The 25512-nt window shown below is 40.9% G+C and overlaps 1 protein-coding gene across 2 annotated transcripts in view; it reads right to left on the bottom strand.

Moving 5' to 3' along the window:
• Positions 1–1598: 1598 nt before the first annotated feature.
• si:dkey-88l16.3 (low-density lipoprotein receptor-related protein 2) overlaps positions 1599–25512 on the bottom strand; it is a 29848-nt gene continuing 5934 nt past the window's right edge. The window contains exons 14-49 of one of the 2 annotated variants that reach the window (XM_047373432.1): positions 23957–24175; positions 22404–22547; positions 22049–22297; positions 21738–21956; positions 21405–21650; positions 19986–20156; positions 18403–18651; positions 18103–18324; positions 17707–17955; positions 17383–17610; positions 15883–16131; positions 15407–15580; positions 15060–15326; positions 14764–14979; positions 14459–14626; positions 14193–14312; positions 13180–13347; positions 12890–13105; positions 12570–12799; positions 12373–12502; positions 11527–11720; positions 11220–11406; positions 10527–10736; positions 10239–10422; positions 9961–10162; positions 8891–9055; positions 8548–8784; positions 8237–8464; positions 7938–8072; positions 7576–7777; positions 7368–7493; positions 6913–7020; positions 3499–3735; positions 2126–2435; positions 1869–1959; positions 1599–1722 (exon numbers count right to left, since the gene is read on the bottom strand). In XM_047373432.1, the coding sequence (XP_047229388.1) occupies positions 1672–1722; positions 1869–1959; positions 2126–2435; positions 3499–3735; positions 6913–7020; positions 7368–7493; positions 7576–7777; positions 7938–8072; positions 8237–8464; positions 8548–8784; positions 8891–9055; positions 9961–10162; positions 10239–10422; positions 10527–10736; positions 11220–11406; positions 11527–11720; positions 12373–12502; positions 12570–12799; positions 12890–13105; positions 13180–13347; positions 14193–14312; positions 14459–14626; positions 14764–14979; positions 15060–15326; positions 15407–15580; positions 15883–16131; positions 17383–17610; positions 17707–17955; positions 18103–18324; positions 18403–18651; positions 19986–20156; positions 21405–21650; positions 21738–21956; positions 22049–22297; positions 22404–22547; positions 23957–24175 (7001 nt within the window). In that variant the 3' untranslated portion in view covers positions 1599–1671. The remainder of the gene's footprint in view (positions 1723–1868; positions 1960–2125; positions 2436–3498; positions 3736–6912; positions 7021–7367; positions 7494–7575; positions 7778–7937; positions 8073–8236; positions 8465–8547; positions 8785–8890; positions 9056–9960; positions 10163–10238; positions 10423–10526; positions 10737–11219; positions 11407–11526; positions 11721–12372; positions 12503–12569; positions 12800–12889; positions 13106–13179; positions 13348–14192; positions 14313–14458; positions 14627–14763; positions 14980–15059; positions 15327–15406; positions 15581–15882; positions 16132–17382; positions 17611–17706; positions 17956–18102; positions 18325–18402; positions 18652–19985; positions 20157–21404; positions 21651–21737; positions 21957–22048; positions 22298–22403; positions 22548–23956; positions 24176–25512) is intronic. The other variant, XM_047373433.1, reaches the window with a different exon arrangement.

The raw sequence follows: 25512 nt of genomic DNA, 5'->3' as shown, positions 1-25512 counted from the left end.
GCTTTCATCCGAAAAAAGTACTTTGGACCACTGAGCAACAGTCCAGTGCTGCTTCTCTGTAGCCCAGGTCAGGCGCTTCTGCCGCTGTTTCTGGTTCAAAAGTGGCTTGACCTGGGGAATGCGGCACCTGTAGCCCATTTCCTGCACACGCCTGTGCACCGTGGCTCTGGATGTTTCTACTCCAGACTCAGTCCACTGCTTCCGCAGGTCCCCCAAGGTCTGGAATCGGCCCTTCTCCACAATCTTCCTCAGGGTCTGGTCACCTCTTCTCGTTGTGCAGCGTTTTCTGCCACACTTTTTCCTTCCCACAGACTTCCCACTGAGATGCCTTGATACAGCACTCTGGGAACAGCCTATTCGTTCAGAAATTTCTTTCTGTGTCTTACCCTCTTGCTTGAGGGTGTCAATAGTGGCCTTCTGGACAGCAGTCAGGTCGGCAGTCTTACCCATGATTGGGGTTTTGAGTGATGAACCAGGCTGGGAGTTTTAAAGGCCTCAGGAATCTTTTGCAGGTGTTTAGAGTTAACTCGTTGATTCAGATGATTAGGTTCATAGCTCGTTTAGAGACCCTTTTAATGATATGCTAATTTTGTGAGATAGGAATTTTGGGTTTTCATGAGCTGTATGCCAAAATCATCCGTATTAAGACAATAAAAGACCTGAAATATTTCAGTTAGTGTGCAATGAATCTAAAATATATGAATGTTAAATTTTCATCATGACATTATGGAAAATAATGAACTTTATCACAATATGCTAATATTTTGAGAAGGACCTGTATTTGACGGAATTCAGAGGGAGCAGGCCTTCTGGTAGGGATCTGGGCTGGGGTTGAGGTTTGGATCTTGGGGGTTGTCTGGTGCTGGCTCTTTGGACCTCTCGGGATTGCTTCGATTGCCTTGGATCCCAGCTTCAGTGTTCAGTCCGTCGGTTGGGGAGGCGTCTGGCTCCGGCGAGGGGGTCTTGGCCATGTCGTGTACAGTGTTGAGATGTTTAGTTGGCAATTGGTTAAATTTTTGAAAAATGCTTTGGGATATACATTTGTGCAGCTATCATTTTTGTGACTAAAGTTGATTACACCTAAGGTCTAATAGACTAGAACACATGTACATGCATGTTTATGTACAAAAAAACAAAAAGGGGAAGTTAAATATCACCCATAAAATATCTGAAACTTGTTTCTCTTTACACATTTGTGTTTATATGAGGCCAGTGTAAAAACCAGTTTTTTCCTCTAAATTTCATTAAAGACAAACATTTAGACTTCGACAGACACAAGCAGACTTAATGTTAGTCAAACGTATCAAGTTGAACTTTCACCACAGAAGCATTAGTAAAACATTCAGACAATACAAGTCATAAATGGAAACAAGCCAGAAAGCTTATCCAGGCGTCAGCTTGAGAATTAGATAGAAAATTTCAAATTGTTAATTTAGGTGTACTCAATTGTTGAAACAGTTTGATTACATCAGCCTTGAGTACGGTATAAAAACAATGTCCTTGTCAAACAAGGCTGTTTACATGCAGAAAACTGTCCTCATGAGAACAGCTGTAGATTTTGTGGTACAGAGTTCTCTAAATCACAACACCAGTCTTCATTTTGGTTCATAGGATCTTTATTACACACAGTTCAGACAGTAAAAGCTTGATAGTTTATTTCAGCTGCAGTTGTCACTTAAATGTTTGCAGGGGGCGCTTCACATCTATAGCAGATTCTAGCTCCTGCAAAAAAAAATAAATTGATTTGATCAATTAAAACCCTGCAAGACCTATAAGCTTCCAATTTAAATAGGCTATTTAGAGATTCATTAAAAAGAAAACTCTTGCTGTATTCCTGAATGACAAATGCTTCTTTCATTTGTTTTTACCTCGGAGTCAGAATCTTCACCAGGAAGAACCATGTTGGACATCAGGTTCTCTTTATCTGCAGATCGGCTTCTAAAGTGCTCCCATCCTTTCCTGTTTAAACAACGTAAGGTGTTTATATATAAAGTTATGAATACATTTAAAGCAGCAAAATGAGGACACGTCATAAAGTGTTGTTAAGCTGTTTCATCATAAATGCTGTCTGGTAGGATTTTTGTGTTTTTAAATTAAAGCCCCAGAGATGACACCCAGCAATTACCTTTTAGTGAAGACAAATGCAGCCACTACTACTGCAGAGACCAGACAAAAGGACACCAGTATGACAGCCGGGTGGCTTTGTCTTTGTTGGTCCTGACAGAACTCGCCCTTGTAAGCAGGCAGACACTGGCAGCGAATGACTTTGCCCTCTGTGATGCAGCTGCCATGGCCATTGCAGTGCTGGAGATCACACGACGCCAAGTCTTTATTAGGCACAATTGAGTTCTGGCTGTTGGGCTGGAGAGAAGACGACTGCCAGGATTGGCCACCACTAACTTTGGTCCCTAATGAGGCAGAGTCAGAGCCTGGACCTACAGACAGATAGAGTTTAAAGTTAACTGCTATAATTTGCCTTAAATACATCTTTTGGTTAGGCAACCAGTAGGGGATTACCAGGAATTTATAGTTGCAGCAACAAGCTTTGAAATCTCCCCTTAAATCCTTGCGCTGTTCTTTTTGAATTTATTAAAAGTTTAATATTCCTGAAAGTTGAAAATTCATTGACATCTACAGTGGCTTTAGTTTGTTTATGCTAAGAAAATGCAGTTTCACTGTGATTTAATATTTATATATATCCATTGTTGGTGAAATATTAAATAATCCAATAACGGCCAACACCAAACATTCCATTTAAATGATTTTATTATTTTACCATACTTGGAAAAAACGAACACTGCTGCATCCAAGTATGAGCCAAGTTTGCTTGAGCTGCAGCTGGTGTCTATAGATATTCTACGTGTAGCAATAGCTGAGGGATGAATGAAATGGGATAAAATCTGTAGACAGAATTCTGAGGTTTGTGAAAGTTATATTACCAAAGTTGAAAAGCCAATATTAACAATAGTTGCAGCTTCATCCATTCACCATTTCATTGCTTGCCAATATAAAATGCTCTGAGGACAGAGTGCTGGCATAGGGTAACAGTGCTGGCCAGAACTGGATCAGAAAACTGCAAGAATTTTTGTTTTGTCCTAAATGGCTATTTGCCACTGTGGTAAATGAAAGGCAGGCTAGGCTAACAGAATGGTTTTAAATCCCAGAAGAGGGTGCCAATTTTTTTTTTTTTTTAGGCCTCCAAGCTGATGTCTCAGACAACACTACTAACTTCACTGATAGCTAAATGCTGCTTCCTAATATGAGCCCACTTATAGCAAAATGCTCAGCTATACTCACTCCGTTAAAGGCTTTTGAAACCATTCCAACATGGAAATAAATTTACCATCCAGATCTTGGAACCCATACAACCCCTTAAATGTAAAATAGCCACGAAATTTAATTTCAATTTTACTTAAGGTTACTAGTAAACAGTTTGGTACTGGACCAGTTTTAATGAAATAACATTGGAAGATCTGTTCCATTTTGTTGAAAACTCACAATCCTGTTCATCCGACTGGTCTGGACAATCCGCACGCCCATCACAGAACTTGTTGCTCCCGATACACTTGCTGCCATCAAAACAAGATTCTTCTCCGGTGGGGCAGGAAGGAAGCGGGACGCAGGACGTATCGTTGGCACCATAAAAACCCCTTGCACACTTACAAGTCCGTCCTCCTGGATAGGGCAGGCAGAGGTGGACACATCCACCGTTGGCGTTTGAGCAAAGATTGTTTCCTGGAGGAAATGGATAAGCAGAATTGTAATTTTTCAGTAGCATAAACTTTAAAACTGTAGGTCAGTTTTATATGGCATGCTTTAAATTGTCTTTGTGCTTAATTATTAAGTATCTCAACACTATTTACAGAGTGTAAAGATAGGCCTTTGAAGCTTATTTTATATTTTTCCAACTTCTAGATTTGCAGGTATTTCAAAGCTTTTAAGCAGAAACTAGCAACCGTTAATAAAAAAATTATTATAGCCCATACTTTTGTGGAATATGACATCGCCAACAGTTTCTAAAATGTTTTTTCTGTATTGTACTATGAACAGAGTGATCATTTAGTTCAGTATAACTCCATTTGTCACTGCTTTTTCCCACTGCTCCAGACAACAGACTGGGCTCTCTCAGTTCACCAAGCTCCTGCAGGTATCACATCACTCCCCCATCTATTCAGATCAAACCTAAGCCAAGTAAGCCTTTTCATCCTGGCTGCAGTGTCCAGTAACATATCAGTTCCTTCTATTCAGAAACATTAGTGTGAAAACATGAGCATGGAGCTGGTACAATTCTAGTGTTGTGACTATCAGACTGGTCTGACTGCTTGTGCTATGGAAATATAAAATGACAGCATGCAGCTGGCTTGTTTGTTTTGTCATTACAAAGCTGGAGAGGAATTACCATGTTGAATTCTACAAAGGATTTCTGTAATGACATGACAATTTGACTCTCAGGGCAGCACAGCATTGGGAAAACCTGGAATTGACAAAAAAAAAAAAAAAACGCAACTGCATCTGTTGTGATAAACCCAGATTTCCACTACATTATGTCTCTACCACTCTCCATAAGTGTTAGTATCTGTAACTAAAATCTTTATGAAATGCACATATAAGGTAGTGAAAGTTCAAGGGTGTGTTTTCGGCATGCAGAGAGTATAATAATGCCTTTACCAATCATTAAAACCCACACACCAAAACGGTTTAGAGTTAGATTTGCTCAAACCGTTTTACCAAACTGCTAAAAGAAACAAAGTTTTGCCCTTTGTTTTCCAATGAATGACCTTTAAGATAAACAGGTTTTATCGGTTTTTGTAGTTCTAAGTACAGTCTAAAGCTATTCCACTTTGACATCTTGTGTGGCAGACTAAAGACCAAAGATCCAGAAAAGAATGTCAAACTGCAGTCTAACAATTCCCCATAGGTGGATTAGTTTGGACACACCTTCTCATTCAAAGAGTTGTCTTTATTTTCATGACTATGAATATTGTAGCTTCACACTGAAGGCATCAAAACTATGAATTAACATGTGGAATTATATACTGAACAAAAAAGTGTGAAACAACTGGAAGTATGTCTTATATTCTAGGTTCTTCAAATTAGCCACCTTTTGCTTTGATTACTGCTCCGCACACTCTTGGCATTCTGTTGATGAGCTTCAAGAGGTAGTCACCTGAAATGGTTTTCACTTCACAGGTGTGCCCTGTCAGGTTTAATAAGTGGGATTTCAAGCCTTATAAATGGGGTTGGGACCATCAGTTGTGTTGTGCAGGAGGTGGATACAGTACACACAGTACACAGCTGATAGTCCCACTGAATAGACTTTTAGCTGCTCTTTCCTTGCCATAATACAAATTCTAAGTAAAGAAAAATAAGTGACCATCATTACTTTAAGAAATGAAGGTCAGTCAGTCCTAACAATTGGGAAAACTTTGAAAGTGTCCCCAAGCGCCGTCGCAAAAACCATCAAGCGCTACAAAGAAACTGGCTCACATGAGGTCCGCCCCAGGAAAGGAAGACCAAGAGTCACCTCTGCTGCAGATGATAAGTTCATCCGAGTCACCAGCCTCAGAAATCGCAGGTTAACAGCAGCTCAGATTAGAGAACAGGTCAATGCCACACAGAGTTCTAGCAGCAGACACATCTCTAGAACAACTGTTAAGAGGAGACTGTGTGAATCAGGCCTTCATGGCAAAATAGCTGCTAGGAAACCACTGCTGAGGACAGGCAACAAGCAGAAGAGACTTGTTTGGGCTAAAGAACACAAGGAATGGACATTAGACCAGTGGAAATCTGTGCTTTGGTCTGATGAGTTCAAGTTTGAGATCTTTGGTTCCAACCACCGTGTCTTTGTGCGGCGCAGAAGAGGTGAACGGATGGACTCTACATGCCTGGTTCCCTTCGTGAAGCATGGAGGAGGAGGTGTGATGGTGTGGGGTGCTTTGCTGGTGACACTGTTGGGAATTTATTCAAAATTGAAGGCATACTGAACCAGCATGGCTACCACAGTATCTTGCAGCGGCATGTTATTCTATCCGGTTTGCGTTTAGTTGGACCATCATTTATTTTTCAACAGGACAATGACCCCAAACACACCTCCAGGCTGTGTAAGGACTATTTGACCAAGAAGGAGAGTGATGGGGTGCTGCGCCAGATGACCTGACCTCCACAGTCACCGGACCTGAACCCAATCGAGATGGTTTAGGGTGAGCTGGACCGCAGAGTGAAGGCAAAAGGGCCAACAAGTGCTAAGCATCTCTGGGAACTCCTTCAAGACTGTTGGAAAACCATTTCAGGTGACTACCTCTTGAAGCTCATCGACAGAATGCCAAAAGTGTGTGGAGCAGTAATCAAAGCAAAAGATTTATGTCCCTCTTGTGGGGTGATTAAACATTTTTACTCTTCTGGGCTACCTTTATTTTGTGCTCTTTTAAAGATTGCTATAGAAAGATTACAGATCAACATTTTCTTCAATAAATGGCACAAATGTAAGTCCTAAGTTTTATATTTTGTCTAAAGCAGTTTAACTACATTACTCCACCTTTATTAGGACTGAAGATGAACGCCTTTATCTTCAGTCCTCTCCATACAAACATATTCACAGATGTTACTCTAATGCAAAACCTTTAGATGTCTGCTTAGCGATTTGAATGTTAGTGATAAAAACAGACGCTCCCATCCAATTTATGGAAATTGTGTTGGGGGTGGGTAAATATATGCAAAGCTTGCAAAATGGCATTACGCAGCAATTAAATGATTTTGCTGATCCAATTTGTTATTCATTTTTACCTTTTAGAATCATGCATAGCGTCCAAACATTAGCAGTTAAACCTCTTACATTTAATGATAAATAATAAAATAATAAATAATATAAAGTCCTGGTAGGAAAACCACTGCTACAACCAGTATAAAACTTACCTGACTGGGTTTCATTGTTGTAGGATCTGATTTCCATTACCCCGGTCTTTGTCTCAAACCACAACTGTTTAGGCTGGTGTCCATCACTAAACCACAACTTGCTGACATCTGCACAGGTTAAAAACTGTTTAAAATCTCTTAAATAAATGAAGTAGACAAAAAAAAAAAAAAAAAAAATACAAAAAGACTAAAGTTTTGAAAAACACCATTCATATCATTTAGAAGAGAAACAAATTAAACAGTTTGTCTGTGATGCCATCTGCTGCACCAAGAGGAGAAACACAGGTAAAGAGCAGCAGATCTTATTACTAGAATTTCTATCAGTCTCTTCAGAGCAAATCATTGAAACAGATTGTGTTAAACAGTTTTCACGCCAAGGATCAAACTTGCTCCAATGATTGAGAGGCAGGAGCTCACAACAAGCATATGTATCAGAAGCCATGTTTGTTTCTTACCTTTGTCCCGAGTGACCCAGAGGAAAAGGGTTTCAATGTGTGTGAAAGACACAAGCAGATGTGGCCCTGTTTTGTACTCATCGTACTGTGACCCATCCACTCCAATTGATCCTATTACTCCTTCATCTGAGCAAAAAAAAAAAAAAAGCTTAGCTGATACAGGAACTAAGGCAGCAAAGGAAGCAACGACTAAGTTCAAACTTCTTACTAGTGTCAGCCCAATAGATTCTGGTTCCGTCATTGGCAAAGACCATGGAGATGGGGATGCTTGACTTCTTCCACAGCAATACTTTGTTACGGCCATCCATGAATGCACAGTGGATTTCCGTCTGGCTCCTTGAGCCCATTATTACTATGGCAGAGTAGCAGAGCCTACCTGAGGAAGGATGGAGGGTGATGGATGAAACACCCTAAAAAAAAAAAAGAAAAAAAAGAAAAAATATATATTTTTAACAAGTATATTGTAAGTGTATTTGTAGTAATGAAGGTGGTGTGTTCCACATGTACAAAGCCAAGGTTTAGCTGTGCAAAGATAACTGCAGATTTTCCTGCAGAGCTATGAAACTTTACAATCAGAGATCCTTGCTGCAGAGAGGTGGTGTAGCCATCAAGACGTGATGTCACATGTATGTCAGGTCTTTCCATGCTGCTCCAGTACAGATTGGAAGTCACCCAGTCCACTGCCAGAGCTGTCACTGAATTATCCTTGTAGGGGGGAGGATGTGAAGATCAAAGTTGGACATCTAAGCAGCTTATTCAAAGATTGATCTTGTTCAAAACTGATGTTTTCAATTCAAACAAACTACAAACAGCAATTTTAACTTCCAGGCCTGAATAGGTAAAACGATTCCCTGTCAATGTGTTCATACCTGTAAATTTAGTATTTGTCCAGCAGGTACAAGGTCTGGTTTTGATCTGGAGTTGCTAAATTTCAGCACATCCACAGATCCATGTCGTAAATAAGCAACAAACACAGAAGACTCTGCCATGGAAAGGTCCAGAGTCATGGCGTCAGTTACTCCTGGGAGATCAAAATCTCTGCCGTTTGGCATTTTTTTCAGTGCAATACCATCACGCCGCATAGAGCGCAAGTAAATCTAGGAACAAAAGGAGTATTTTGACTAAAATTGGATAAGACAACAAAAATGCCAAGTATTCTTTTCGTAGGACCTAACTTTACCTGAGACATTTTGTTATGGGACAAAAGCAGGATGAAAGATGACTCTTTAGGAAGGGCACAAGTGATTCTGTCCTGAGAAAGCAGCAAACCCTTCGGGCATCGACAAACTGCTGCATTTTCTGCTGGAACTCCAACTCTAGATTTTCCTGTTGCTGCTGGAGCCAAAAGGCAGAGATCGGAGCAGTGAACGTTATCACAGGGGCTCGATACAGCTGGCTGTGAGAGGGCATGCATCAGCTACAGAGAAAGCAAAAGTTATGGTATTAGTTACAAAACACATGGTAACCACTAACATGAATCTTTTCACAAACATTACATAATGTTCATCAAGTGAAAGACTCACTTTTAGTCCAAACGGCTGCCCAGGTCTTTTAAGCAGAACCTTTTGATCCTTGCCAGTCTTCTTGTCAGCTGAACGAACAGTCCTTCTCTTGGTGTCGGACCACAATACACGGTCATTAAAAACCGCCACAGAAAAAGGGCTCGGAGTTTCAGTCAACTGGAGGATCTAGTAAAAGAGGGTTGCCAGCATTTTAAGAACACGTGATTACTCATAGAATATAAACAAAGATCTGGATAAATAGTTCTTTCTAAACATTCACACCCGAGAGCTTTTCCAAATAAAAAAACAATAAAAAAAAGTGTATTTATTGGAATTTTGTGTGATTTAAGGCAGAGCATAATTTGAATATGATTTGATTATGAATAGGATACATGGTTTTGATTTTTCTATAAATTATTTAAAGAGAATAATCAGCCCTCATTACTCCAATACTCTTAAACAAAAACCCACTAAAAACTACTTCAGGGATCACCTAATCTGTAATTTAATGTTAATCTCAGCACAACTACAGCTGTTGCGTAAAGACCCCAGCTTTATATTCTTTACTCTGGCTTCCTGTTAGTCTTAGAATAGATTTTAAGCTTTTATTGTTCGTCTTTAAATCTCTTAATGGCCTTGCACCTCCTTATTTATCTGAACTTTTAAGTATTTGTGTCGCAGGTCCTTGACGTCATATAGGCAGCTTGTAACATGTTCCAAGGACTAAGCTTACATGCTGGGCTAACTGGGACTTTTCGCTGGTGGTACACATTCTCTCGAAGCAGCTTTTTTTGCCATTACAGAACCAGGTTTTTTAAAAGTAAATTAAGGTGCATTTGTTCAGAAAGGCTTTTAATGTCCCTTAGCATATTTCTTTTTAAACAGAGCATTTAGTTTTCTGTGATCTTTGTTTTTATGGTTTTATTGTTATGTGCTTTGGTCTCCTTATTCGGATGTTTAAAAGAGTTTTATGAATAAATGAAATAAAAAGAAAATGTGGAAAGGGCAAGGGATATGAAATGTTTTGCAAGGCACTGTATAAAGAAAAGTAACCCAATATGTAAGCCACCTGCTTTAGTTTTTATATTCACCTTTACATCATCTCCATCCAGAGAGGCAGAGCCTATGCAGCGCAGCTTCTCGTCAGCCCAGTACACCCTGTCGTCCAGGAAGTCATAGGCCAGACAGACCGGCCAACTTAAGTCCTGGCTCATCAAGACTTTCCTCTGTGAACCGTCCATCCCTGACCGCTCAATCTGAGGGATGCTACCAATCTCAGACCACAGCATCAATCTGAGAAGAGCAAATTTAAAGTGCTGAAATATTTCTTTTCTGCTAAATATTTTTAAACCAGGCTGAAATATCTTACCCCTTTTCTGGTATCAGGATCAGTGAGCTTGGCTGCTCCAGGTTTTCACCAAGAACCACAGTATAGTCCTGGGATTTCACCATTGAACCGTTGAGCTTTATTGCCAGAATCTGCCCAACCAGTCCGTCCAACCAGTAGAGATTTTTACCAACCCAGTCCACTGCGATAGAGTCAGACTTCACACCTTTAAAAAAAAAAAAAAAACAACCTAATCAAATTTGGTCAAAATGTTTTGATTAAATGTAGCTTTCTGGGATACAGGAAAATAAGGGTCAAAGACAGATTTACCTTTAGTCAGCGTCCCTTTGTTTTTAGTTTTCATGTCAGCCCAGCGTATGCTCTGGTGGTCCGGACTCAGCCAGTACACTCTCTGCTCAGCCCAGTGATAATCCAGAGTGAATACTGGCCGATCGGCGGCAGAGAGAAGCTGCAACGTACCACTATGGACTCCGAGAATCAGCATCTCGGACTGCACTGATGCCAAAAGCAGAGGCTCATCTACAAATAAGGTTTTACTAGTTTAGAATTAAACACAAACAGCGGAACAACAGTTTTAAAGGACTAAAGATCAAAAATGCTAGTTGTTGCCTGTAGGAAAAATTATATGCAGTGAAATTAGATATAAATGGCAACAAATTTTCGTTATAGTTTGAAATCTGGATCCCAGTTTCTTGTTAACTGATGGAGTTTTGTCCACCAATGAATAAAACATCTTAAGAAAAACAAATACATACATAGGATGGAAGATCTTTAAACACCCTCAAAAAGCACAAAAAAGAAAAATCTTCCTAATGTCAAAAATATTGTATTATTGCAAACTGTTAAATGTTTGGCTTGAGTTACATTTAGAAAGTCACAACTGCAATAAACCTGTAAATCTGACTTGATGCTTCACATGAACCAAGTTTTTGATTACGTGCTACATACTAACATTTTTTCCAGACATATTTAAACCATAGATTTGGTCTGATAAAACAGCACCTTTTGTCTTGCAGCTTTTGTTATCTGGCTCGAGGTAAAAGCCGTTGTGGCAGAGACAGTTGTAGGATCCCCGGGTGTTCTGGCAAATCTGTTTGCATGAAGTAGTTGCTGTTGAAGTACACTCATCGATGTCCACACAGGACCTGGATCTGGACTGCAGCCTGAAACCTGCATCGCAGAAACACCTCTAATATAGGAAAAAAAAATATAAATAAAAATAACCAAGAATTTCCATTACATTTGCTGATTTTTATAAAAGATCAATAAAAGGTTGAGCCATTCTGGACTGAATTTTAAACCAACTGACCGGTCCATTTGGGGTGCTGACGCAGCTGTGGTCGCAAGTAGGAGCTGAAGGACCAGAGCAGTTGCGTTGAGCACACCCCATGCCTTCATCTGAGCCATCAGCACAGTTGGTGATGCCATTACAAACCAGTCTTGTGTCCAGACACTCTTTACTGTCACACTGGTAAAGGTGGTAGGAGCATTTCCTTTGGGTACCTGTAAAAGCAGGTGCAAAGATTTGATTTACAACAAAGGCTTGCTTATTGTAATACTTATGACAAAAATCACTAACATACCAACTATCAAGCATAGAGGTGGGAGGTAAATGATTTGGCAGTGGCAGGTTCAGGCCTTTTTTTTTTTTTTTTTAACTAGATGTAAATTCTGAGGATATTACTGTTCTAACTGCTTACAGGGCAGGTTGCAGGTACAAGTCTGTAACCCTTCTCTATACATGGTTCAGTTTTTGAGGCCAGGTCAAACATCTAGTAAGTGAGTATAGGGTCGGAGACTCATGAGGCAGTTGCTACTCCAAAGCCATGTCCCAAACTGAAAAGCATTTCGGATGAGAGGTGAAACGTCCCCAAGAAGCAATAGTTCTGCTGCCAGTTTTTAGGCACTTGGAAAGAGTTGGGTTTGCAGTGACAGGGTATCATGACCTCCTTTGTATAAAAACAAGAAACTGAAGAAATGTAAAAATGAAAGGGCCAAAATTACTCCACAGTGATGTGAAGGACTGAGACAAGATATTACTGCTAAAGGTGGTTCTACAAGCTACTGAGCCATCCCCCCCTCCCACACAAGGAAGTTCTATTTTATCCTTGTTTAATAATTATGTGAAATCTGTCTTGTAAACAAAGATGCTCACATTTGTCCTCATCTGCTCCATTGTTGCAATCTTTCTTTCCATCACACCTCCAGGATTGAGGAATACACATACCGCCATCTCCACACTGAAACTGGTACTTCCTGCATTTTGTTGGAGGGTTGTTGCAGTTCTGGATAAAAGTGATTGAAATTACAAAATGTTCACTCTTTACACCCCAGACCCATCCGTGTTCTCACCTTCTCATCTGACCCATCTTTGCAGTCCTCTTCTCCATCACAGAGCCACTCTTTCTGCAGGCATTCATGGCTGTGTGGGCATCTCAGCTGTGCTGGGCAACGCGGGGCTTTCACACAGCCCGTCTCATCCGAGTGGTCGTGACAGTCGGGGTAACCATCACATTTAAAAGCCTCAGAAATACACTGCCCGCTCTCACATCGATACTGGTCCAATGCACAAGTTACCAATCCTGCAACGAAGTGAACACAAATTATCCAGCTGATGTCTGCAAACTTGCGCAGACAACAGTGATGACAGATTACAGCCAAACTTTACCCACCACATTTGTCTTCATCCGACCCATCAGCACAGTCTTTTTCTCCGTCACAAAGAAAGGTTTTTGGAATGCAGCGAGTCTTATTGTCACAGAGGTGATGGCAACCTTCACTCGGTTTCGAACAGTCCATTTCATCGGAACGGTCCTGACAGTCATTCTGTCCGTCACATACCTGCTCTTGTTGGATGCATTTACTCCCATGGGAACACTGGAACTGTCCTGTGGAGTGGGTATGAAAAATAAAAAATGGCCAACATGGACGCCGTTTTCAATACAAAAAAAATAAAATAAACCTGGTTTGCATCGCTTCTCACATCCCTCCTCATCGGACCCATCCAGGCAGTCCCTCTCTCCATCGCACACGTGGCTGTACATTATGCACTCCAGGCCATTTTTACACATCTTGAAACCTGTGCGGCACTTTAGAGGCCCAGGCCTAGTGTTTGGTGTGTTAAGGGTGGCTTTGAAGAAAGAAAAGTACAATTCTATTAGAAGAGTCAATTGCAGTCATTTTACTTCTTTTCTTTGGGTTGTAAGGGAAACATTGTGGGAGGCAAACTTAAATGTTTGCCAATGTGTTGCTTAGTTGTTTGGGGGTAGAGGTGCATCTTGTGTAGAATGTTGCCATTGGTAAGCAGCATGTAAACTGGGTCTGGTATAAGGAAATTATGAATGTATGGAAAAGCAACTTATTCCCATTGTTAGGCAGAGGAGGATCCATAATGTATAATGTTTATTGCCTGTTCTTCCAAAGAACATTGGAAACTTTGTGAAAGTGCATATAATTATTTTATAATTCCACAACGTTTTAAATGAGTCTTCTGGACTTCACAAGAAAAGGCAAAAGGCAATACAAATGGCAAACCAACCTCTCATTGCCATCTCAGCCCTCAGACCTAAATCTTGTTGAAAAACCGTGGAGTGAATTGAAAAGCACAGAGAGAACCCAGAGAGACTACATGAAGAGGAACAGTTTTCTCTAACAATTAGCAATGTTGGGGAAGGGTGAGACCAACTCCTTATCCAATGTTAGATGCAGTTGCACAAAGTATTGGTGGAAGAAGCGCCGGTAGTCGGGCCGATAGTGATTGTTCTTATTTTATAATATAGTTTACTTAATATGTGAGTTTTGTCCCACACAATAAATTTACTTAAATTGGGGTCTAGATTCTTTTTTTCCCCAGTAAGAGATTACACAACTGCAATAACATGGAAAACAGGCAATTTCTTACCATCTTACCAGATTTTTCAATAATCAGACAATGTACTTTTACATATCATTGCTATACAGTAATATTTCTCTTACAGGTGGAGGTAAGTTCTGATTGACACCGCTTCTCATCTGAACCGTCTGGACAGTTGGCACGACCATCACACACTTGAGTCTTTGGGATACACTTCCTCTGGTCCCTGCACAGGAAGTCTTCTAATGTTTAGAGAAGAAATGGTCAGAGAAGCAGTGAGTATTTTTTAAGTGGATTCTAAAATTTCTGCATTCCAAAAGGTGGTTGTAGAACACAAAGATAATATGCCAGTGTGGAGTTTATATAATGCTTGCTGTTATAGACTTGCCAGGGTTTTCACATTGAATGATGCATTCCATTTCATCAAATCCATCTGGGCAATCCTTTTGCCCATCGCACAGCTGATACTGAGAGATGCACCATGATGAGCCTGGGCACATAACTGATGGACTGATGCAAGCTGATGTGACAATGGGAAAATCTGTTGGAGCAGGGATGGAATGAAAGGTTCAAAAATTGAACCTCTTAATTTGCTCTTAATGCAGTTTTCACAACCCAACAGCTTTTAACTTACTTATTATAGACACTGCTATTAAAAGGTTAATTATGAAAACCCCAACTCTGGAAAGTTACCGCAGTTCTGTTCATCTGTTCCATCCAGGCAGTCTAGCTCTCCATCACAGAGGAACTTCTTCGGGATGCAACGCTTGCCATCAGCACAACGGTGTTCGCAGCTCTTTGTTTGCTCCCAGCAGTCCACTTCGTCAGATTGATCTCGACACTGTGGCTTGCCATCGCAAACCTCAATCTCAGGGATGCACATCTTCCCATGGGCACACTGAAACTCTCCTAAAAAGCGATGCACAATCAAAAGTGACCAACTAGAAAAGGATTCTAATCTTAGCTGCAACAAAATATATCTAACCAACCATATTTGCAAGTTTCTTGGCATCCTTCTTCATCAGAGCCATCCATACAGTCCATCTCTCCATCACAGATGTGACTGAATAAAACACACTCTTTGCCATCGTTGCATGGCCTTGAGCCCATGCGGCATTTTAAGATATTGGGCTGAAATGGAGGAGCAGTCCCAGTCAGACAGTCGGCCTCATCTGAGGCATCATAGCAGTGAGAGCGGCCATCACAAACTAGACTCCTAGACACACAGCTCCTGCGGTCCTTGCAGAGAAAGTCGGCTAAAAAAACAAAAGCAAAAAAGGCATTTAGATATTGTGTTTCAAGACAAAAAAAGTAATTAAAGTGGCTGTAAACTCACTCTTGTCAGCACATTTTTTCACACAGTTCTCATCAGATCCATCAGGGCAGTCTCTGATCCCGTCACATAACTGAGACGGGTTAATGCATACATTTGAATCAGGACACAAAACGGAAGGAAAACTGCAGAATGATTTGTTGGGGGACGAGAATTCATCAGCGGTTTCTGCAACATCTGAAAATAGCAAATTATTTTGTGAATTATTGAAAACTTACCTGGATTGAGAGCTTATGCGATTGCTCTTATTATCAATGCATTAAGGTTTCTTGTAACTCAGTTTTTCAAATTTGTTCTCGACAATCTTTAAAAAACAAAAATCCCAAACTAAGCAACTTTAAAATCAGAAGTTTTCAATAGGACTATTTTACCATTTTAAATTTTTTTGACCTAGAGTTTATGCTTTTATCTACCATTTAACAGTTATTTAGGGAAAGAAAAAAATAAAAAAAAATAAATAGTAATTTTGCCAGACTCACCACAACCTTCTTCATCTGATCCATCCCCACAGTCTCTCTCACCATCACAAACATGGCTGGAGAGGACACATTCAGTCCCATCACCACACATTCTGGACCCCATGCGACATTTCAGGGTGTTGGTCTTAGCTGGCGGAGGCGCCATAGCCCGACAGTCAATTTCATCTGAGCCATCATTGCACTGAGAGCGGCCATCACAGACTTGGCTCTTTGGGACACAGCTCCGACGGTCTTTGCAACGGAAATCAGCTTGAGAGGAAGGGAAAAACCAATAAAATGTTCTTATAAAACCTCAGTCTGATCAGGTAGTAACACCCATCCGTTGAGCTTTAAGCTGCTGTGCTGCATCTGAAGCCTCAGCAGCTGCCGTCTTTCTGGTCACTAGGTACCTGCTATTCCAGGACTCTAAAGACTATCAAACCCTCAAAGGCCTCTTTCAGTTTGACTGCTTCCAACACCACTGTTATCTACCAAGGTGTCCTCTGGTTGCTGCCACACCAAGCACCAATGATGTTCATGCCACAGCTCCTCTCATTTGCCATCGAAGCTTTGGACACGTCTCCAATTGCTCTTGGAACATGAGAAACTCTCCCAGAAGCGTACACCAAAGTTTTAACCAAACGAGGTGCTCTGTCAGATGTCCACATTTCACCCTGAAGCTCATTTGTATTTCCAAGGTCCATCAGGCAGATACTCAAGAGCTTTAGCCTGAACATCACCCGAGAGACAAATACGTAGGTCTAATTGTTACATTTACAAAACTAGTCGACACTTGGGGCCCATGTTCCCCAGCTTCAAATTGGGAAGGCCATTCCTTCCAATCACACCCATCCAGGTGCCGCCATCATTGTTCACATGAGCACTGAAGTTTGCAAGATACAGAATACCCACGTGGCACCCATTCCAAGACATGATCCAAAGACTCTAAGAAAACCAGGTACTCTAACCTGTTGTTTGGTACATAAGCACAATAATTTGAAATCTTCCCTCGCCCAAGTTCAAGCTGCAAAAAGGGGACCTTCAGACTCTTCAGGGAAGATTCCAACACTGAACAGCTCAGCCAGGGGCTTGAGAGTATGCCCAAACCTGCCTTGCCTCTTCCTGGGCAACTAAGGTAACAAAGTGTTTGGTCCCTTCTCAGGTATAAAAACCTTGGCTTGTGTGGGAAACTACCAGTAGCTAACTGGAATCACCCAACCTCACAAACCACTTTGTCCCTAGAGCCAGATAAGGGTATTGGCATGCCCATGCCACCACTAACATCAACAATCCAGATCACATTGCAGGTGGAGAGGGTTTCCCGTTGCCGTTTTAAGGTGAACCAAACCAAGCCCCACGAACCAAGGCTTAATCACCAGCCACCAGCTGGCAAGCCACTGCGCCAAAGCAAGGTTTGCCAATTCCTTCTTTGTCTCATTACATCAAGATCCTTGAAATTCTTGTGTCTCATTTATAACAACTTATAGAAAATGTTTATTGTAGGAAATGCAAACAACTTACCGTCAGAGGGACATCTTTTCAGACATTTCTCATCAGATCCATCGGGACAGTCTCGCTTTCCATCGCACATCTGTGTTGGTTTGATGCATATCAATGACCCTGGACACAGAACTGAAGGGCTGGTGCATGGAGGCTTAGTGGGAGGCTGAGTTACATCTTTAGTGGGTGTGGGAGACTGATTCAAGCTTTCGCTGTCTAGAGAAGCAGGAGAAACACCCTCTGTAAGGTCTTAAAAAAAAAAAAAAGAATTGAAGTTGGACTATTCATCCCAAATCAAATAAAGAAATATAACTGGAAAGTTAAAGTTGGGTAATGGATAAATACCACATCCTTCTTCATCTGATCCATCCTGACAGTCTCTCTCCCTGTCACAAATGTGACTCAGGAGGACACATGACATCCCGTTGCCACAGAGTTTGGACCCAAGACGGCATTTCAGGACTTTGGTAGGAGCTGCAGGAGGTGCTTCGCTTTGACAGCCAACCTCATCTGAGCCACCGTTGCACTGAGAGCGGCCATCACACACTTGGCTCTTTGGGACACAGCTCTGACGGTCTTTGCAAAGGAAGTCACCTACAGAGGAAAAATGAATAGAGGCATCTTTTTTAGTTGCTTAGTGTATTTTATATTAATTTACATTTTTAAGCCCTGAAATATTTACTATTGAAGATAAAATGAGACTGTTTTAAATTAAGAACTACATCTTCAAATCCTACTTACTTTCAGAAGGACATCTCTCTAGACATTTCTCATCATAGCCATCAGGACAGTCTCTCTTTCCATCACACATCTGTATTTGTTGGATGCATACAAATGAACCTGGACACAGAACTGATGGACTGGTGCAAGGAGGTTTAGTGGGAGGCTTTGTTCCTTGAGTCGGCACTGGAGATTTACTCAGGAGCTCATTTACCATAGAAGTACCAGAACCCTCTGTGTTTTCTAGAAAAATCAGACCAATTATGAAAATCTTTATGATCCCTCACATTTACATTTTTTTAATAAATTCTGGATAAATACCACATCCTTCTTCATCTGATCCATCGGGACAGTCTCTCTCTCCATCACAAATGTTCCTCAGGAGAACGCATGCCATCCTATCACGACAAATTCTGGAGCCATAGCGACATTTCAACACATATGTTGGAGTTGCTGGCGCTACTGGGCTCGGACAGTTAGCCTCGTCTGAGCCATCGTTGCACTGAGAACGCCCGTTGCAGACTTGGCTCTTTGGGATGCACCACCGGCGGTCTTTGCAACGGAATTCGGCTGTAAAAGTTAAAATATTCACTTGACCATATACTTTGCAGGCATCTTACAAAATGCTGTCCATACAACCTTTGAAAAAACAAAACAAAAAACAAAGCAACTCAGATCCTGACCAGAGTGTAAGCTCCTAGACAGTCCAAGGTCTTATTAAAGCTCCCCTAGCCCAACCAAGACATGCCCATCCCTGGTAGGTGGGCATGTCGTGGCAGGTTTACAGCTGTGCTGCTTTACATTTTCAGCCAATGGATTAACTGGTCCTGCGATTTTCAAAGCTAGGGATATTGTTCTAGAACCTAAGCCTGCTTTAAATTACTCTACAACCGTGTCTGTTCTTGCATCTTCATGATGTTCTCCAACAAACCTCAGGACAGAAAAAAAAACAAAAACAAAAAACCACCATTTACAATAACATGAAATTACACAGTTAATTTACTTATCACATGACTTCTGAGTGCAGTTGGTTACACTTTTTACACCAGTTTATTAAGCAAATATCCAACACTTAAGATTTTTACATGAGAAAAAACAATTATGACTCCATTTCCTTCACAATGAGCTACTTTGCGTTTGTCTATTACAAAGTACATAGAAGTTTGTGATTAATGTAGAAAAGATGAAAAAGTGTAGATAACTTGACCAACTTACAGTCAGAGGAACATCTTTTGACACATTTTTCATCAGATCCATCAGGGCAGTCTTTCTTTCCGTCACACATCTGTGTTGGTTTGATGCATAAAGATGAACCTGGACACAGAACTGAAGGACTGGTGCATGGAGGCTCAGTGGGAGACGGAGTTACATCTTTAGTGGGTGCAGGAGATTCATTAAAGCTCTTATTTTCCACAACACCATTTTGTGCACCATCTACATTAAAAAAAAAAAGAAAAAAAAAACAGTCAAAAGGATGCCTGATTTCTCTCATTTACATTATAACAAAAAATGTTTCTGAATAAATACCACATCCTTCTTCGTCTGATCCATCCTGACAGTCCTTCTCACCATCGCAAAAATGGTTTAGCAGGATACATCTCAAACCATCCCGACAGGGTTTGGAACCAAAACGACATTTCAGAACTTTATTTGGATCTGCAGGGGGTGCTGCACTCGGACAGTTAAGCTCATCTGAGCTGTCGCTGCACTGAGAGCGACCATCACACACTTGGCTCAGTGGAATGCAGCTTTGACGGTCTTTACAGCGGAAGTCAGCTATGGACGGAGAAGAAAATTCACATATGCTTAATTACACTGTTCTATTGATATGAAATCATTTTAGCCTCCAACTGTTTTACCACTTGCACCTTTTGGAACAATACAGTCCTTTAAACATTACTTACTGTCAGAGGAACATCTTTTCACACATTTCTCATCAGACCCATCAGGGCAGTCTCTCCTCCTGTCACAGATCTGTGTGGGTTTGATACATATAGAAGAACCTGGACAGAGAACTGAAGGGCTGGTGCATGGGGGCGTGGTGGGGGGGATGGTGGCTGGAATCACTACTGTGTCTAGAAAATTAAACCAAGAACCAAAAATATTGCTAGTTAATTTAGGATGTTCTCTCAGAAGCAGCAGAGATTCTGCACATTTCTTTGAATTCTAAGTTTTATAAAATGATTACACTTCCACAACATTATGTGGAAACATCAACCAGAATCAAGTAAAAGAGAAAATAAAAAAAATAAAAATCATTGATTCTATTCTGCTACAGTGAACCAAGGAAAGGTTTTCTGAATATTTTCAAGTCAATTCATGGTTTAATTTGAATAAAAGTTTTCAGCAGTTTGCTACATTGAACTCTGATGTTAATTTGAAGGCGCAGTTTGAGAGCAGGAATTTAATTTTCCTTTCTATCCATCGGCTTCCAGTGACAGACTGCCAAGGATAAAACATAAAAACAAAGTGCCTACTTCATGGGCTAGAATCAGGTTGTTATCTCACTCATGGAAGTGACTGGATGATTCCAGGTGCACAGCTTCCACATTCCCATCTCTCAGCTCGGCTGATGGAAAAATCTCAGCACAGCGGCTGCTGTGCCAGCCGACTCAGACTTGAAAGCTCTTGGTTCTGGTTCATTTTGTTGTCGGTCTTGGTGGTTTCTCACTTAGTGAACTTGGAGCTTTCTGAATACATTCAAGAGCCAAACCCAACAAATTAATCAGGCTTGGTTCTGACTCAGCTGGGGACAACTCCCTGCTGGTTCCCATTTATTTCCGGTCTTCTGCATCGAGGAACTGTTGCTCAACTAATCAGAGGCCGACTAGAGCAATGAGCAACTCTCATCCGGCAAGTCAATAGGAGAAATAAAATCTATTGTTTCATCACTTGTTAAACTAAAGACACATACTCAAGCTGTTCCACATACAGTATGTCATTCTCTGAAATGAACCCCTAAAATGTGGACCATCTCTTAACATTAATTACATGTTAAGCTAACTAATCAGAGATCATATTAAAAGTTGTAAATTAGCAACAAAAAAAAAAAAACATCCATTAAGGAGATATTTTGACAAACGGATATTGAAACAGGACTCTTTGTCCAAACAGTTCAGGGTGTTAAAACATATCCTGAAGACTTGGGATGCCATCTGCACAGGGTCTATGAATTATAATATCAAAAGGTCCACCCATATATTCAGGGGACTCTGGAAGAAAGAATTTCCCGTAGGTTCTTGAAGAAACTGCAAACATAAAAAAAACAAAAAAAAACTGGACTGAACCTTTGGGTTTTATAAATCTTTAGGATAAATACTCACCACATCCTTCTTCATCAGATCCATCCTTACAGTCCCTCTCTCCATCACAAACATGGCTCAGGAGAACACATGATATGCCATTTCTGCAAGGTTTGGACCCAAGGCGACATTTAACCCTGTTTTGAGAAGCACTTTGAGCTTCGTTTGGACAGTCTGCTTCGTCTGAGCCATCAAGGCAGTGAAAGCCGCCGTCACACACTAAACTCTTTGACACGCAGCTCCGATGGTCTTTACAGAGAAAATCACCTATAAAAGAATAAAATGAGGTTTATAGTGCATTGTCAGTTTTAAAGAGTTACTGACAAAAGTATTGACAAAATAATTAGTGCCTACTTCTTGATGGACAACTTTCTACACAGTTCTCTTCATCAAAGCCATCAGGACAGTCTTTAAGGCCATCGCAAAACTGGCTCTGAGAAATGCAAACGTATGCAGTGGAAGAAGGACAAAGGGAAGAAGGGCTGAAGCAGGCTGGCAGAGTCAGAACAGGAGGTTTGGTAACGGGAAGCTTTTCATTTCTTTTTGTGGAACTTGTGAGTTCTTGAATTGCATCTTAAAAAAAAAAAATACAGAAACAATTTAAGATCAACTTTAACTGGATTGTTTTAAAAAAAAAGAAAAAGAAAAAGGTTGGCTCAACTTACCACATCCCAGTTCATCAGATCTGTCCATACAGTCTGCCTCTCCATCACAGACATGACTGTATAAAACACACTCCGTGCCATCTTTACACAGCATTGAGCCACTGTGACACTTTAGGACACTTGTTTGCGATTCAGGAGCAGCCACGGTTGGGCAGTCAACCTCATCCGAGCCATCGTGGCAGTGTGCACGGCCATCACACAGAAGGCTTCTGGGAATACAATTTCTTCTGTCCTTGCACTTGAAATCCTCTTAAATTAAAAGGTGAGCCCAAAAGGTTTGGTTAATTAGTGAATGCATGTTTTCCAGACATTATAACTGGGTTAACAATGAAAATGTAACAAATTTAGATTCTACCTTCAGGACAAGCACCAACACAGAACTCCTCGTCATCTCCATCAGGGCAGTCTCTCTTGCCATCACAGAGCAGGTTTTGTGGAAGGCAGACTGATGAATCTCGGCACAACCAAGATGGGGCAGCGCAGACTGGAGTATCAGGCACTACAAACAAACGGAACTGCTCAAAAGCAAGCACCAGGCCCGGTTTACACGACAATGATCCATCGGAAGAGGCATTTTTTCCCTTGTTTCTGTTAACATCTACATGACAACGTCTTAATTACAATCTCCATTCACATGGCAACAGTAGAAATGTGAAAATGGTGCAATTCCCTGTTTTGCCACTAGTAGATTGTTTTGTTAGCAGGAACTGTTTGTGGATATTGAGTTTTAAAGAAAATACCGAGACAAAATTAGCACTTTGTTGAGGAACCATCGTTAAAGGGTCAGCAGCATAAGTACGTACTCTGCAATCCGCCATTGTAACTGTATCATCGTCCAGGTTTTACCCTGGCCAGCAGTCGCTATGTTGTGCCCATGAGCATAAATTTCTGGCTTCCCACTTTGAAATATTTAATTTTTTTCCCCTCTACAAAACAACAGAGACCGGGACAATTTTTAAACCATTACACTCTGGAACCCCTTCTTAAATTGTGCCATTTTCATAGAAAATGTGTCGTCATGCAAATGAACAACAGCTACGCAATTAAACTTTTACGTTTTCACCAGAAAATGTTGTGTAAGCATTATAAGCCAGATTTTCATGATTCGCTAATGTAGTCTTTAGACTAGGCATAAAAACTCATTTTTTACAATACTTAAAATGGGCTCAGATTACCATTTTTCACTATTTTAATTTGCTTCTCCTAAATTAGGCATCACTCAAGTATTCCTGCCATTAACTGTGTTCTGATTTTTTCTTTTCCATAGAAAGTACTCCTGTGTCAGTGATCTTTGTTTAGCTGCATCTGCTTACTGAACACCACCACAAATTAAGCTATACAGGGCATCAATTAGAGCTTTGTTTTTCTGTGAATAGAAAGTACTTCTGGTTCATTCCAGTGCAACTCAACCCTTAGCCGATGCAAATGGCCATTGGTTTGGTTTGAAATTGTGCTCTATGGAACATCAAGTTGTTCCTTTGCACCATCACCATATGTTTGCTCAGGTAGAGGGTTCGCTGCAAAGCCAGTGGTTTGAAGTAATAGACTGCACTTCCTTTAATAGATTGTTTTACCAGTTGGCAGTCTGAATCTGACTCCATGGACTGGACTATACTGAAATAAATTGGATTGATTATAATCTGGGACAAACTGGATTCTAAACAACTAGATAGAAGTTGGAAGTGTCTGTCTTATAAGTAGCCTGCGATGACATGTGTTTTGAATTTGTGGTACTTTATATTCACAACATAAGGCTAATTAAAGACATAAGGGATGCTAATGTGATTCAGTTAATCTAGCATTTTTAAGTTTAAACAGCAACTGCAAACCTAACTCAAGAAAAGACAAACTTTTTATCTGATTGGCAATCAAAATAAAAGCTTAAAGAACAGCAGAGCTGTGTCTGACCTTTTTGAATCTCCCCAAGTGCTATGACAACACTCAGCACTGGGTCTTTCACAGAAACTGACTGAATTTTGTTCCCGTCCCGCCGATCCCACAAAGTTATCACATTGTTCGAGATGGACAATAGGAAAGGTTCAAAGGCAGCCACAACTGAGCCCGAGATGTTCCACCTTCTTCCGGCTTGGTGGCTTCTCTCCTTCAACAAACTCAGCGTCGTCAGACCTGGAAAAGATGACCCCAAAAATTCAACATATCAGCACCACAAAAAAACAAAACTATGCTCTTAATTCTTAGCAGCACATTAGATGTCTCGTTCCATTAACTTAGCTTGAGTAATTAAGACAGATAAGGTTAAGACAACAGCATAGTGATATCATTTTGCTTCAGAGTGGAAGCATAATCTTCAAGGAAAATCTTTGTATTTAGGGTCTAAAACCTGCTACACACCACAATCTTTAAGCAGTCAGGACATTTACAGGTCCTTCTCAAAATATTAGCATATTGTGATAAAGTTCATTATCTTCCATAATGTAATGATGAAAATTTAACATTCATATATTTTAGATTCATTGCACACTAACTGAAATATTTCAGGTCTTTTATTGTCTTAATACGGATGATTTTGGCATACAGCTCATGAAAACCCAAACTTCCTATCTCACAAAATTAGCATATCATTAAAAGGGTCTCTAAAAGAGCTATGAACCTAATCATCTGAATCAACGAGTTAACTCTAAACACCTGCAAAAGATTCCTGAGGCCTTTAAAACTCCCAGCCTGGTTCATCACTCAAAACCCCAATCATGGGTAAGACTGCCGACCAGACTGCTGTCCAGAAGGCCACTATTGACACCCTCAAGCAAGAGGGTAAAACACAGAAAGAAATTTCTGAACAAATAGGCTGTTCCCAGAGTGCTGTATCAAGGCACCTCAGTGGGAAGTCTGTGGGAAGGAAAAAGTGTGGCAGAAAACGCTGCACAACGAGAAGAGGTGACCGGACCCTGAGGAAGATTGTGGAGAAGGGCCGATTCCAGATCTTAGGGGACCTGCGGAAGTAGTGGACTGAGTCTGGAGTAGAAACATCCAGAGCCACCGTGCACAGGTGTGTGCAGGAAATGGGCTACAGGTGCCGCATTCCCCAGGTCAAGCCACTTTTGAACCAGAAACAGCGGCAGAAGCGCCTGACCTGGGCTACAGAAACAGCACTGGACTGTTGCTCAGTGGTCCAAAGTACTTTTTTCGGATGAAAGCAAATTCTGCATGTCATTCGGAAATCAAGGTGCCAGAGTCTGGAGGAAGACTGGGGAGAAGGAAATGCCAAAATGCCAGAAGTCCAGTGTCAAGTACCCAGTCAGTGATGGTCTGGGTGCCGTGTCAGCTGCTGGTGTTGGTCCACTGTGTTTTATCAAGGGCAGGGTTAATGCAGCTAGCTATCAGGAGATTTTGGAGCACTTCATGCTTCCATCTGCTGAAAAGCTTTATGGAGATGAAGATTTCATTTTTCAGCACGACCTGGCACCTGCTCACAGTGCCAAACCCACTGGTAAATGGTTTACTGA

Source organism: Girardinichthys multiradiatus, chromosome 8, assembly GCF_021462225.1.
Source record: "Girardinichthys multiradiatus isolate DD_20200921_A chromosome 8, DD_fGirMul_XY1, whole genome shotgun sequence".
NCBI lineage: Eukaryota > Metazoa > Chordata > Actinopteri > Cyprinodontiformes > Goodeidae > Girardinichthys > Girardinichthys multiradiatus.
This window is presented reverse-complemented; position numbering and strand designations above follow the sequence as displayed.